The sequence below is a fragment of the Mauremys reevesii genome, linkage group 18 (assembly GCF_016161935.1).
Source record: "Mauremys reevesii isolate NIE-2019 linkage group 18, ASM1616193v1, whole genome shotgun sequence".
NCBI classification, from domain to species: domain Eukaryota; kingdom Metazoa; phylum Chordata; order Testudines; family Geoemydidae; genus Mauremys; species Mauremys reevesii.
This window is the reverse complement of record NC_052640.1, coordinates 22,615,317-22,631,443: the sequence shown is the minus strand read 5'-3', so window position 1 is coordinate 22,631,443 and position 16,127 is coordinate 22,615,317. Positions and strand designations below refer to the sequence as shown.

Below are 16,127 nucleotides of genomic sequence, written 5' to 3'. Positions count from 1 at the left end.
TTTAAAAAGATCTTACCTGCATTATTGGATATTTATTCTCTAAAAAAGCAAAATCTTTAGACTTGGGTGAACCAAATGCAGAATTAGGGTTGAGGTCCCTGATTCTCCTAATTGGAAACTTGGTTACTGAGCTGCCGTCTTCCAGTATGTGTGGGATGGGATAAGAATGCACAGTGAAACTAGTGAAAGAAATGCACTCTCTTGGCAGGCCTTCGTTTATATATGCAAACTGTCCAATGTAATTTATGCAGACGCAGGATCCCTGCTAGCAGGTGTTAGTTTCATCCTTGTCATGTTATTCATGTTTGCTTGTTTGCTGTGGCAGGCAGTTAAAAAGTTGTTTTCAGTCTATGTGGGGAAAATAGGGATCGTTATCTGTTATTTCACTCCAGGCTGTAGCAGTGCTGAATTTAAAAACTGGGAACTTGGGGAGGTAAGAAGGGTGCTAAAGCAGTTTGAAGACTGCTTTGGAGGGGATCACTTAGGTTCTTTTCAACAGATAAAATCTTGTGTCAGCCTTTTTCATAAGGATTTTTATATACGACTTAAAATACAGCATTTTACTATAGCTTCTACTGAAGATAATGAAAATCTCAGCGGAAGCTATTGAATGTACAGCATATTTTCATTACTTGATTATCTTGCACATTGGAGAAACACAGTATTGTTCAAGCAAACCTTAAAACAGAAGCTTTTAAGTTATAACAGCAAAAAAAGGCTATAAAAAGCCATCATGAAGTTCCAAACTTATTCTTTCTTAATTACTTACCTCCATGATTCTTTTCATTAACAAAGCAAAAGATGATTTTCCTAGCAATGGGCACTATGAACTCTGCCTGTGGTAGGAAAATCTATGTTGTGTTCTGTCTGCCTCTGACCTAATCAGAAATGAATGTTCTGCAATCAGAATTTATCGGACAGTTTTATGACATGTATGCGAAGAAGAGCAGTATCTAGCACTCTTGCATAGTTACCTTGGTTTTATAGTGCAAAGAGGAGTAAATGAATCTTTTTCCCTCAAGTAAGACTCAAAAACAAACAGGAGCAGATATTTTAGGCCTAATTCTCCACTTCATTACATCAGTTTTATGCGAGAGTAGCTCCATGGAAGCCAATGGAGATGCACCAGTATAAATACAATATAAGAAGTGTAGAATCAGGGCCACTGAGTTAAGAAGGTGCCTTTTGTATAGTCCCTCTTCTCACCATGGGACTGGGCGTGTGAATATTGGCTTAAATGGGTTATGGATGAGCAGCCAAAACCATTCTTTCAGCATCTCTTTGACTGTTGCCAATGGACTGATGTGTTTACATTTAATTTTATGAGGCTTCTGACTATAATAAATACAATCCACTACAGTAGTTTATTTTACACAGATTTGTGGTCCTTTGCCAGTAGAGGCTAATAAAGATGTTCTTTTCAAGTGTCTTAAATGGTGACAGACTCATCACTTTGTAGCAGTATTTATCTGAGTGTCCTGTGGTAACAGAGATCTGGAAAGTTGTAAATAAGATTAAAATTAACCTGATTCCTCCAGTACCTGTACATAGAGGGATCTGCATATAAAACAAATTAACAGTTTAGGAATGACCAGAGAGAGCTATGTTAGTAAATAGGAAATAGCAGATATTTAATTGTTGGAATTCTCAGCTCCCAAGAAGTTCTGTCATAAAGTCACATCAGCAAGGACGTATTAGAGCCCCTAATTTATTTCCCTGTCAATGCAGGAATGTTTCTTATATTTCTCCAGTGTAATGCTTAAGTTACCCACTTGGGGGTAGTTTAGTTGAAATCTTATATAAATATATTTACATTATTGTATGTTTTGAGAAATCGTGCAGATTTTTGGAACCCTAAAATATGTACTTGACATAAAAGCTTAGTTCTGATAAACTATTTGTAAGTATGTTCTAGATGATTTGATGCAGCCTAGCCTTCTTTCCAGTCGTGTGTATTGTCCTGGTTTTCCATCAACAGATTCAGTTCAAAAAAGTGAAATAGTGATGGTTATAGCTAGTTTTTGTTGGTTTTTGTTTAGAAAGAGCAAGTGGCTTGGTGCAGGAAAAAAATTATAAACATTTAATCTTCTATATTTTATGTCACTTACAGTAGGTCTCCAGCAAATGTTGTTGTAGTGATGGGACTTTGTTATTGTTGTTACATACACTGCAGCATATAATTGTGTTAATGACTATTTTAATGCATGAATAATTAGAAACCTGCTGCCCACGCCATCCCAGAAATCAGTGGAGAGAGGAGAAGCACCCTTCCTCTTATTAGTTTGGAGTGCAGGACTTATATATAACTCCGAAATGTGGAGGGTTGTAACAGTTTCTCTTCTGGCAATTGGACTTTCTTTAGGGCTCATAGAAAAGAAGAAAGTAAATCTGATTTGGGGAAGCATGAAAATGTGCTGTTTTGTACAATGGAACTGTGGGTTGCATAGCCATGTTCACTTTGGATCAGCATAAATGCCTAATGTAGAATGTAACTTTGATTGCTTTGGGTGAAAAAGAGTCTGCTTCCAAAGGTGTGATGTCAGACAGACTGTACCTATACATGTGACTGCAAGACACTTCAGTTGTGACAGCCCGAGGTAAATCCCATTACTGCAGCCTTGATCCCTTCTCTAGTATCAAACATATTAGGCAGAGCTGAATTTCTTCATTTCTGAATTAGCTAAAGAACACTGAGATATCTGATCGTTCATTCTGTGTAACAGTGGGTGCCTAGGCAGTATGTGAGTCACTTAACTCAATGTTGAGATGATTGTTGCCATGCTAATGTTGTATCTGCTATCGCAGTTGCTTTGCTTTAGGAAAATTGTGGAATGCCAGGAGCACATATTTTTTCTTTTGATTCCAGCTACACACATCTTATAATTAGCAGCAGGGGGCTCACTCGAAAGTTCTGTTCCATATTTATAAAGAGAACCTTTCTCCAGAAGTGTATTCAGTCATCTAAGAGGACCCTGTTCTCAAAATTCTGCATATACTTTTAAGGATTCTGACTCTGACCTTACCTGCCAGCTATTCCAATGTGGGCAGTATCATATTTCTGATTGCAGTATACACTGTTGTCTGTTCATTGTGGACCCACTGTAATCTTTTGCATAGCCATGTCCTTGGAGTGTTCTGCTAAGTAGCACCCATGAAAAAGCAAACTGATATCACAGCCTTATGCACTTGATATTTTCCCCTTCTCCTGCTCTTCACTTTTTGTCCTGTTCCACTATCACTGTTATTTAATGCAGTGATGAATGCCGGAAAACCTGCCTCATTTATTCATGTCTTCATAACTCTTCCTCTGCTGCATACACGCTTCTTCACACAGTCTTATTAACTGTCAGTTTTAAAAGCTTGCTTCACCTGCCCCAAGTCTAACAAGGCAGACAAGCTTTGACAATCCATGTGGGATACAGAGGTTTTTTGTTTTATTTTTCATGGTGTATCCTTGGAACATTATACAAGAGGTAGAATAGAATAGAATCATAGAATATCACGGTTGGAAGGGACCTCAGGAGGTCATGTAGTCCAACCCCCTGCTCAAAGCAGGACCAATCCCCAACTAAATCATCCCAGCCAGGGCTTTGTCAAGGCTGACCTTAAAAACCTCTAAGGAAGGAGATTCCACCACCACCCTAGGTAACCCATTCCAGTGCTTCACCACCCTCCTAGTGAAAAAGTTTTTCCTAATATCCAACCTAGACCTCTCCCACTGCAACTTGAGACCATTACTCCTTGTTCTGTCAGGTAGTGTCATCTTGTCCCAGGATAATGATAATCTACCCAAGAAATTCCCATCCAGGGGGAACTACCTCCTATTTCAGCCAAGTCCATTGCCTCGCTATCTTTGGAAACCCCATTTTTGTGCTAGAAATGACACCAGGTATGCATATATAGTCAAATCCACCAGCTTGCATTTCAGAACCAGCCAGCGGCGTCATGCCCTGATACAGAAGCCCTACAGAGTAGATTGTGAAAATAAAATTTCTTATAGCAACTCCAACTTCCTAACAAGTGACAGTGCATAAACCAAAGGTTTCACTCAGCTTCTCAGACTGTGCTTATTACTTTGTGCAGGAGGCCTTCCAGTGACATACTAAGCTATGTGATTGACATTTGTCACCTAGGATTCCTTCTCCTTTCCTCTCCACTTCCATCAGACTATACAAGAGCCAAATTTTCAAACGAGTGCCAGTTTGATCTCTAGTGTTTTTGTACATACAGTAAATTTTTCGTGAAAAATTATGTGCAGAATTTATAGGCAACTTTTGAAACTTCTGCCCATAGTATTATTGAGAGAACCTTTTCAGAAGCCAACATGCTAGAAAGGGGTCTGATTCTCTACTCCATTACACTGCTTTTATATCTGTGTAATTCCACTGAAGTCAATGGAGCTACACCTGCCTAAAACTAGCATCATGGAAGGTAGAATCAGTTTCACAGTTCTTTTCTCAACAATATGGTCAAGAAAATTCTTATAATCGTAGATGGCCAAAAGAATTTTAATTTATTATAAATGCCTAATTCAGAGTTCAGCAGTAGCAATCGAAGTTCTGGCAGATCAGAACAGACAATGCTACTTTAAAAAGAAGGGAAGAGGAAGGATGGGCATGGGTAATATAAATAAGGCTGGGCAGTCACAATTGTTCCCTATACATTGTATCTTCCACTTCTAATGTTTATCCTTGTCCCCTCCCTTAGTTTCTTTTTAACAGAAGGTCCCCTGCTGAGGAAGAAGGCAAAGAAGAAAAAGAAGACTGTCATACAGCCTTTCATCCCTGTCTACAACAGTCTTTTGGTTCCACAGCCACCTGCATCACATGCGTATGTTCTAAGGCAAATCTAAGATGCACCCATCTTGCCAGTATATAAGAGGGATGCAAAGTAAAATGAGACCCAAAGTGCTAATGCCTCAGGCCACTGTCTGCCTGATGGCCCGTGAACCCTAGAATTTTGGAAATATGTGGCTCATCAAATAGACAACATTTTTACCTACAACAGGGTCAAATTCTATCCTCAGATGAATGCATGTGACACCATTGACTTTTAAAGAAAGTCCTGCATACGCATCAAAAGTAGTATTTGCCTCACAGGCCCTGATCCTACAAACCCCCTACTCTGTGTGGTGAAGATTTCAAGCTTAGGTTAATTTTTTAAAAATACGGTCAAATTCAAAAGTTTAGATTGCCTACCTAAAAATTGTTTCATGTAAGAGAGAGCATGTGTATGTACTAAGTGTGTATGGATATGCTGCTTTGAATTCAGAATGTCTGCGGAAGCACACTTACGTGGTGTTGGGTGTTGATATTATTACTCCACCCACCTTGTCTCTCTAATATCCTGGGACTGACACAGCTACGAGTACACTGCATAGTTTGGGGTTGTGTCAGTCACAATATTTACATGTACTCCAGGATTATGCATTGCTCTCACTCAAGCAAGTGCAAATGGTGTCTGGGAAGCCTGAGTAAGGATTCCTGAGTGAGTACATAGAAAGGCACAAAAACCTAGGAATGTGGATCTGTGTAAGATACTGCCTTCACAAAACACAACTGTGTCATTTATCCTTTCCCACCAACAGATGTGGAAAAATCACCCAGGGTGTGCTGGCTAACTGACATGAAGTTGTTTACAGGAGGCAAGATCCAAGATATGCTGTTAACCTATTCTGTGTTTATCCCCAAGATTGTTGTTGTCAGTCATTTAGTTCCTGACTATTTGCCAGGGTATCCCCTGAATGTAATGATCTAACTGTTCCTTCTGTCACCTTTGCAGTACAGCACTTGTTTGTTTTGTTCTTCATTTTCACAGTGAACCCCTCTTTCGACAGCTTTGTGCTCTACACTGGCTCTTGGAGGCTTTGACTCTCGAACCCAACTGTTCCTTAAAACCTGTGTTAACCTGCTGGAATCCAAAGTACGTGCATGCTGCATAATATTCTTTGATGGGATGAGGGGTTTTTTTCGATTGCAAACATTGTTGGTTTTCCTCTCCCTTTGCTTTTAAGTAAAAATTATTCAAGTTACATGTGATTACTAATTCTGGACCATATTGTGTTATCAGATTGTGCACAGAACTCCTCTTTGGAATCAGTAAGTTCTGCGGACCAATCAGCAGCATAGCATGGCCCTCTGTTAGTATATGCTGTAGCACTAGCTGAAAGGATCTTGAGCTTTTGAAGCCAAATTTGGTTTTAAAAAATTATGCAAGTTAAATGTATTTACTAAGGTCCTGATTCTGCAGCCTGCCTTGCATGGCTTGCCCAGTGAAATCAACTGGAATTTTCTCTCCAGAGTGATTGCAGTACAGAGCCTGTATCAAGTGATATTTGCTGGCTATTTTTATTTCATCACTTAGGTATGGCTCTGGGCTGTTTTAAAAGATAAGTTACTTCAGAACATTTTGTACTATTGCCGTTTCACTTGTGTAATTAGTAGTAAATACTGTTTTTAATTTTTCAACATTTTCAGCCAATAGACATAGTAATATTGAAATAAAATATATTTAAAGTATTCAGGAAGTGTTCTTAATTGTAAATCCAGACATCAGATGGAACCATAAAGCAATGAATGACATTCTTTTCTCTGATCCTCGGGGTAGAGCTCTTCAAGGCAGTTCTGGTTTCTCTCCCTATATGTCCAGAAATCCAATTGACACCAATAGAAACTTTGCCTATATACAACAGAGAGAGCAGAATAGTCTTGGAGAGAATTCACCAGGTGGACTGGAAATGAAAACTTAGTCCACTGTGTATTGTGTGTGAAATGTTTGCCCCCACTACATATGTGGACCAGGCACTAGTGAGAGATGAGACACACGCTGTGCCAGTGGGTTTCACAAATATTTGCTCACAGCAGAGAAATTTAGACTCAGGACTTCTGGGTTCAATTCCAGGCTTAGTAGGGGAATGTGCTCTACTGATTTTTTGCACCCTTCTGACCCCAGTCTCTGAACCCCACCCCAAGCCTCTCTGTCTCCTTCTTCTCCTATACACTCCTCAACTGCTCCGCCCCCTCTTCCCTCTCCCCTCTGCATTCAAGTCAGACGACTTCCTCTATCTCTTCCATACAGCCTGGGTGCCAGTACAGGGAGCATTGAGAGCACAGAAGAGACAGGCCCTGTGCTCTCAGTTCTGGTGCCCCACACCACAGCAGCCCCTAGCAGAGCAGTTACAGGATAAGTCCTGCTTAGCCATTACAGCCCCAATCTAACCCGTGCTCAGTGCAGACAGATTCTTCAGTGTATTTAGCTGCCACACTAATGAGTCTCTACTAACCACATGTGAACTGTGATCTTTTTCAAAGTCTTGCAACTTGACCAAATTTGGGAGAATTGTCAGGCTGACAGCAAAAGGCACATCTCTGGTGCCAGGGCACCTCCCCCTGCCAAATTTCAATACCTTGCTCCAAAGAATGGAGGTAGTAGACCTTTTAAATAAAACAGCTGGAAGAATTTTTTAACATGGTCAAAACAGAATGCAGTTTCCCTAATCTTGTTCTTGGAAATGGCTGAAGTATTTTAAATGAAACTTTAAAAACAAAATTCAGTCTGAGGCAGGCACTTGGCATGGCAAATCTCAGCCCAAATGGGTAGAAGTTATAAGCAACTGAAAACATGGTCTTTATAGTTGAAAATGCCTGATCTTTTCATTATAATCAGCACTCCCAGCTCCATTTGTGATAGGCCAAATCTGCAGTCAGTTACATCCGTGCAGCTACACCACCCAGACCAAATTCTTCAGTGCCTTACACTCTCTGGAAATGGGAATGCACAGAAATAACTGAGAGCAGAATTTGGCCTAATGCATGTGTGGTATGTTTGTAATACATAATAGCTAAGCTTTCTGAACATTTCTCTTCACCTGTGACTATAATTCACTCGCCGCTGTAACACTAGTGAGTTATCCCTCTCCTCCTTACAAGTGAAGATAAATGTCATAGCAGAGATTGGCCGTCATTTATTCTCTATTTATTGCATTTCTAAAAAGAACTTGTAATAAAAGCAAAATTCTGGAAATGGAAAACTCATTATATTGTTTTTCACTTAGAGACCCTGGTGGCAGTAAAAGTACATTTAAAAAAATCAGTAAGGACAAGGCAGCACGGTATAGATGGGAGCACTTTATCATGGATACAAAGGTAACTTCATTGCTTATTTCTACTTTACGAGCTAGTCCAACTTTCAAAATATTTATTTTCTCTGTTTTGTTCCCTCATGTAACTCCCTGATTTGATCTTTCTGCTTTGAAACTTGTGACTGCATGGCACGTGGCTCTCTGGATTTTGATAAAAAATGTTTGACGACAGATTACAGAAAGAGCAATAGTTAGCCAGATACAGGAGTGTAGCTGTGGCTTTGGCTCAATAGTAACTAGTGATGTTGCTGGAGGGAAATGTACTACGAAAAAATATGAGAGTCCCTGAAAATATTGGCATCTTGCCCCTTTGTTAATTAATTGGGGATGCAATCCTACTTACCCATATTCAAATGAGTAGATCTTACTCATACAAGTAGGCTACTGTAAACCATGTGAGTAAGAATTATGCAATTTAGCAGGATCCAGTTGCAGTTTGCTTGCTAGCTTTTTAAGGGCCCCATCCTGACAAACTCCAACAGTCCGTTTGTTTTTTTTTAACTTAATTAAAAGGTAAAAATTTAAATCAGAAAACAAAGTCCACATATGGCATCTAGAGAAAAGGAAAGGGGAGGAGAAAATAAGGCCATTCAGACGAAAGGCTTTTTAAGATATTGAAAATTTAAATCTCTAACTGAGGAGAAGTGACATTATTGAAGGCAACATCGGGTGTACTACAGAAAATGTTGTGAAGAACTTTGATGCTCTTCTGCCGAGATAGCCCATGTTTCTGAAGAAGTGACAGGTGCTCTCTCTCCATCTTTCCTATTTATTTACTATTACTACCACAGGTATCTGCATGAAGACAAAGGAAGTATAGTGCCCAGGGGTTAGACCAGGAGACATAATATGTTTATGGTTTTGCTTGAGAAATCAGTAGCAAGAGTCGCTGAACTTCTAAAAAGACAAAGATCATGTTTCATCATAAAAACAACCACACTGAGCCAGACCAATGGTCCTTCTAGCCCAGTATCCTGTCTTCCAACAGTGGCCAGTGCCAGGTGCTTCACAGTGAGTGAACAGAACAGGCAATCATCGAGTGAGCCGTCCTCTGTCGTCCACTCCCAGCTTCTGGCAATCATAGAGTAGGGACACTCAAAGCGTGGGGTCCTCCATGAACTGATCTAGTGCTTTTTTGAACCCTGTTATATTTTTGGGCTTCACAACATCCCCTGGCAAATATCTTTTGTAATAATAAAAAAGAGAGGAGAGAGGGAAATCAGCAAATCTTACAATATTCACAGAACTGTTTCTAAATAGGGTGTTTTCCAGATTCCCATGTGGGATTAGATTAGGGCCCAAATCAACAAGAATCAAGGAATCCAAAGTGAATGCTGATGTTGACATTCCTCTCTGCTCTCATGTTGCTGTGGCTTTTTTTTCTTGCAGCCTAAATTAGACAGAAGTTTCTCTGTTGTCATTTACATTACCATTATTTAAATGTAGGTTTTCATATTTGATATGAAATCTTGTATTGAGATATGGATTCCTCCAGGGTATTTGCAATGTGATACATTCTGTTTTGATTATCAAGCGTGCAGATTTCAGTCTGCTGAGGTTTCATATTTCTGACACAGGAAATTGATTTCCAGGGTGTGGGAGAGGTGGAGGCTTGAACATTTATCACTACAGCTTTGACCTTTTTCTCCCTGGAGGTGAAAAAGTTGAGGATTTTTTTATTAGCAAACCTCTATGAATCTGCAGTGCTACTTGTTTGCAAAGTATACTGGTCAACTTGGCACTAATGCCAGAGCCAGAGAAAGATGCAGGGAAGAATCCAAAATGAAAGAGACCCCAATTTAGCAGTTTAGCCAACCTGTTGAATTTGCTGCAGAAAATCTGCATGGCGCAAAAAAGCCTAGAGGAATCCAGTATTAGCATTAGATATGGAAATACAGTGCACCATCCCTGTCAAATATTGTTATAACAATTCCCCTCCTTTATTTTCCTTCTGGGTAAGAAATCCTGCCAGAAAGCACCACGTAGTCAGCTAAGCAGGAAGACAAACAAGAAAACATCTGTCATAAGCGTCTCTCGGCTTAGTGGTCTGTCATCTCCCCATAGTCGAACTCCTCTGGGCAGCATAAGTTCCCTAGTCCCCAGCTCTGAAGACAATACCAATGTGAATACAGCTCCCATTGATGTCACCAAGGAATGTGAAGACAGTGAGTCAGTACAGAGCAAACAAACCAGAGAGGATGAAGAGCCTGTTTCCCACTGTAAGTTGCCTTTACTTGACTGCACAGTGACAAATGTATTTGCTTCAACAGTTGCCAAGAAGATCTTTAAGATAAAGATACTTCTGGCTGGAGTAGGTTGTATGACTCTGAGCGGGTCACTTAACCTCTCCATTCTTCCTTCTCTCTATCTGCAAAATGGGGGCAATAAAGCACAATCACAGGCGAGTATTAAGAGGTTTATTTAATTAATGTTTGTAAAGTGTTTTGGCATCATCGGACAGAAGGCACTACCAAAGTGCATGGGATTATTGTATCGATCAGCACATAATGCTTTTCCCATTACCAGGTTTCTTCTTTGCAATGAACACTGCAATCACTGGACATGAAGCAAATCCTCACATTTTATTTGTCTTGTGCAAAGGGCTTCACAAAGTGGAATGCCCTTTTCATCTTTCCTGTCTGCTTTAAAGACAGAGGTAATCTATTCTAAAATACCTTATGGATAAAGGACTGCATTGGCTTCATGTACCAGCAGGTGGGTCGGTGAGGTGTCATTTCACTCACGCAATGTTGCCAGATGGGCAGAGAGGACTGAGGCATCTTCCTGGAAAATCATCAGAACTACTTTGCAGTTTTATATGATGATTCAAATTTTATTTGTCTGTATCAGTGCAGCCTTCAGCCATAGCATGCTGTGAGCTGCATTACAAGGTAAGTTTAACTCCTGCTTAAGTCCATTGATGTGCCATATGCACTGTCTATCCAGGTGCTTTTTTTGTACTGATATACTATAGGAGAAAACTAATTATCAGTAATTCAGTTTGTTTTATTAATCTACATATTCATCCTGCTGTTTCATTTTTGAAGATTAATATTATTGGAGGAATTGGGTTTGATTTGCTAGATCATCATGTCCAGCTCTCAGCTGAGGTCAACTTTATGTGCCAGTAGGTTTGGACATCCCATTACTAAGTTCTAATACATCAAGAAAACCTGATTCACAGCATCAAAAGATTAATCCTCTTAGCTGTGTTATAAGGAAAAAAGTACTTTGCCTAAAGTGGGCAGGAGACGGGACTGTGGCTCAGAAGATCATAGTACAAATTCTTTTCAGTAGCCCTCACTATGATGAAACAATTTGAAACCATTGAACAAATTGCTATGGATTTGCCATTGTTCAGCCTATCAAGTTATTCAGATGGCATACAATCCACAACTCGGCAGTTTTCAATAGATGTCTCACAAAAGTAGAACAACTTCTGTAACAACCAGCTGACCCATGGTAATTCCATATGGGGCAGCGGAACTACATAGATATTTATTTAATTTGGGACTGTTTACTAATGTACACGTTACTCATGTATTAATAGCATTTATTTGTATTACTGTGGCAACTAGAGGCCCAAAACAAAACTCAGGCCCCACTGTGCGTGGTGCAGTACAAATACATAATATGAGACAGTCCATACCCCAAAGAGCTTACAAAATAAGGCAGACAAAGGCTGGGTGAAGAAACACAGGCACTGAGAGATGAAGTGACTTTCTCAACAGGTCAGTGGCAGAAATGAGACTAGAACCCAGGTGTCCTGAGTCCAAGGCCGGAACTCTGCCCACTGGACCACACTGCTTCTTAGAGGAAGCAAAATAAATTGAACACACTGTTTTGTGAATTATAGGCAGTGCCCAGTGTACTCTGTGCCAAAATAATGCTAAGCTCTGCAGCATTCAGGTATTGTGTTCAGAGGCAAAAAGGAAATTCTGCCTCAGCTTTAAGACATTTTCTTAATGATTTTGTTTTTTACCAAGTGAGCTCTGCAGAGGAATAATGCAATCCTGACTGTTCTTGGTGTTAATGATTCTGACATTGCATTCAGTTTACTTTCTGCTCCTGGGGGCAGGAGGTAGACTTTTTACACCAGGGAAGATATGAGAGAGAGAGTTGGTTTTTCACACTCAGGCCGCAATTGAGGCTTTTGACAATGAGGAGGAGCTGCATCTTCACTTTCCCTCTCTCTTATGACCAACAGTGGAGATGATAGGAAGATTCTGGGGACTTTAATCTTCTAGACTTTAGTAACCCTCAACAGCACCCAGCCACTCGAATGATCGCTGCTCCAATATCTACTGCAGATAGTAGCTTCATTTTTCTGCTAAAATGATCACACAAACTGATATTTACACTGTCATCATTAGGCTTCCGAGTTAATGTTCCACTGAGATGAATGGGAATGGTTGACACCTCAGAGTTATTGTTTCAGGTGGTCTGTTTGCATGCTCAAAATGTTAACTTTCAGGTCATTCCAAAATGTGAACTGCAGGTATTCTTCATATCTATAACAGCTAGAAATTAAAAAAAATAAAAACTCACTTTCTGCAGGACAACACTACAGCAGTGAATGGATTCTGAAGTAAATTCTGTAGCCACAGAATCATGTTAAACACAAGGATGCCTCAGAGCCAGAACAGGAACTGGATTAGAACAGCACAACTGCCCCTATAGCCTATTGCTCAAACAGCTCATGAGGCTCCCTATAACTCACACAGAAGTACCATTGAGATGACACATGTTTATTGGAAAACATGTGAGAAATATATTGCATTGGGCAACTAATCTGCAGATAAATTTGAACATGATTCTTACAGAGGGTTTTTATTTTGCTTCAGGATTGAGTCTGTAATTTAATATGGAGCCATTTACCTGGCTATAATTTAGTTTGTATTGTTTTGTGACTGCTACTGTATCGAACCTGCGATTTCCAACATCACTGACTGGGTGAGGAACTACACTTGTCCAAAGGTTCTGTAAGTCACATCATGTTGACAAGGCAGGCGTGGAAGCTGTCATCCTCACAGCTGTGGTATAACAGGCAGGTCAGTTCTGAGGTTGTCTAATTTATCATTCAGGCTCCTTCTGGTTTGTCGAAGGTTTTACAAAGTAGATTAGCATTTCAAGCTTGCTTTCTTTGCCACATCTAAAAACTTCTTTTAACGTATACCAACTGTATCATCCCTGTTTTGAATAACACAGCGCTAAATGTAATCCTAATTTTTCATGGTTACTGCATAATGCATTATTTGTGCAAATCATTTCAAATGCCAGACGTTTACTTCATATTGATGAAAAAAATATGTAGGACTGTATCTGAGAAATTAAATGATAACAGGATTGCTTCTGCTTCTTTAACCAACAATTTAGTGGTGCAGTTCCCAGTCTTAGGCCTTGTCTACACTACAAGACTATTTCGAATCAACTTAGTTCGAATTTGTGGATTCGACCTTATGAAGTCGAATTTGTGTATCCATACTAAATACACTAATTCGAATTTCTGAGTCCACATTAACGGGGCCAGCGTCGACTTTGGAAGCGGTGCACTGTGGGAAGCTATCCCACAGTTCCCGCAGTCCCCGCTGCCCATTGGAATGCTGGGTAGAGCCCCCAATGCCTGCTGGGGGAAAAAATGTGTCGAGGGTGGTTTTGGGTAACTGTCGTCATTGAACCGTCAATCACGCCCTCACTCCCTCCCTCCCTGAAAGCGCCTGCGGGCAATCTGTTCGTGCACTTTTCTGGTCAGTGACAACGTGGACGCCACAGCACTGCAAGCATGGAGCCTGCTGCGATCCTCGCCGTTTTCTCCTCCTCGCACTTTATCGTCCACCTCTTCCACATTCAGCTGCTGAGAAATTGGGCTACTTTTCAATGGTTCTGCAAGCACTGGGGGACCATAGGGGACGTTTTACCGACATGAACGTCGGATGGCCGGGCAAGGTTCCTGATGCGTGTGTTCTCAGGAACTGTGGGCTGCTCAGACGCCTGCTGGAAGGTAGTTTCTTCCCGTACCACGAAATAACTGTTGTGGATGTGCATTTGCCTATAGTGATCCTCGGTGACCCAGCCTGCCCGCTAATGCACTTGCTCATGAAGCCCTATACAGGCGCCTGGGACAGCGACAAGGAACTCTTTAAATACCAGCGAGCAGCGTGACCTGTGACTGTTCAGTTTCTTTTCAGAGAAGCTGAACCTGCCCCTGTTTCTTTACCCAGTTACTGTTGACTCTCCTCTTCGGTTAAATACCCCGTTCTCCCCGTGTCCCCCACTTCCAAGACACGTGTAAAAATAAAATACATGTCACACTGTTACTGAGGAGAGGTTTCTTTATTCATGACTTTTCGTTAAAGGGTTGAAACTGGAACGCAGACTGTGGTGGGTAGGGTGTGCGCTGATGTAAAGACCGCCTCTAAACTCAAGGAATGACAGGCTCCTGCTCCTACAGCGGTCCGCATTGCCGGACTGCTTGTTTCAACGGAGCCTGCCATCCCTCCTTTTTGGGATTCTGTGTGCGGGGGGCTATGTGGCCTTGTGGCGGAGGAGGACGGATACAGATTCCTCTGCTGCGTGACTCAGCGGTCCAGGACAAGGACCGCTGTATAAGATCTGTAACCGCCCTCCCCCGCTAAAAAGTCACATCCCCACCGCCCACACAGAACCTGGAAACCACCTCCCATACCGACCACGGTGCCTACTGACTGCACTGTGTGTGTGACCCGCTGCTGATCCGGCCCCCGTGTCTGTACCCTGGGAAAGGTGCCTGTCCTATGCAATTAGCAACGCACTTCCCCACGCACCCCATTCAAACACAGTCTTCAGTGAAAAAACATGACGGAAACAGTACTTAACAGCAAAGTATTTTTATTACTTAAGTACACAGTTATGGGATGGGACTGGGATTGGGACTTGTTTGAGTCCGGAAGGGAAGGACTTATGCAAACGTAGGGTATGAGAGCTTTTGGTTACTTGAGCACTCTGCTGGGGTGCAGTGACAGTATTCACGGCCCAGGGCGGGCATCCTCCTGGTTATTTAGGGTGAGGGGGGTATGTGACTTTGTGGCGGGGGAGGGCGGTTGCAGAGATACTGCCGGGGGCTCTGTCCTGCAGAACATACACAAGTTGCCGGAGCGTGTCCGTTTGCTCCCTCACTAGTACAAGCATTGCTTGAGTCGCCTGCTTGTGTTCCTCACACCACCTCTCCTCCCATTCGCTGTGTGAGCGCTGGTACAGAGAGACTTTCTCCCTCCACTGCCTCTGCTGGTCCGCCTCGGCTAGGTAGCAGCCCACACATTCATCGAAAATCGTGTCCCTTGTCTTTTTCTTTCGCCGCCTAATCTTCGCCAGCCTCTGCGAGGGGGATGCTGTGGAAGGTCTGGAGACAGTGGAAGCTGTGAGATGGGAAACAGTTAGTGAATTCCTCGCAAAGATACTTTTTTGCGAACAATTAACTGAGTCTAGGCTGTCTCTGTGAATTTTTTGTTGAGACCCCTGTGCCTGCTGTTGCACAAATCATTTGCGCGGTGGATTCTGGGTAAATGTCGCCAGTCATTCCTTCCTCCGGAAAGCAACGGCAGACAATCATTTCGAGCACGTTTTCCATGAAATGCCCTGGCACATGCCATAGCGTGGCAACAATGGACCCTATTTTGCCTTTTGTGTATGTCACCGTATGTGTACTAGATGCCGCTGACAGAGGCGGACCAGCAGCGCTACACAGCAGCATGCTTTTGCTTTTGCATGACAGCAGCGATGGTTACCAGGCATACTGTACCGTCTACCATACCATGAACTGGTAAGAAGACGGTAATAAGATGGTCATGGTTACCTGTCCTTTTGCACTGCGCCATTTGGTGCTGTCATAAGTGCCCCTGGCCGATCAGCCAGGGGCAAAAGCAAATTTGGGAATGACTCCCGAGTCAATCCCTCCTTTTTGGGTATCTAAAAATAGAATCAGTCCTGCCTAGAATATGGGCAACTGTAC

The 16,127-nt window shown here is 41.7% G+C and overlaps 1 protein-coding gene across 3 annotated transcripts in view; it reads left to right on the top strand.

The window, feature by feature from the left end:
• Positions 1–16,127, top strand: part of CCDC60 (coiled-coil domain containing 60) — a 145,373-nt gene that overhangs the window by 111,514 nt on the left and 17,732 nt on the right. For all 3 annotated transcript variants that reach the window (XM_039505901.1, XM_039505900.1, XM_039505898.1), the window contains exons 5-8: positions 4,708–4,830; positions 5,818–5,922; positions 8,054–8,144; positions 10,101–10,359. In XM_039505901.1, coding sequence (XP_039361835.1) covers positions 4,708–4,830; positions 5,818–5,922; positions 8,054–8,144; positions 10,101–10,359 — 578 coding nt within the window. The remainder of the gene's footprint in view (positions 1–4,707; positions 4,831–5,817; positions 5,923–8,053; positions 8,145–10,100; positions 10,360–16,127) is intronic.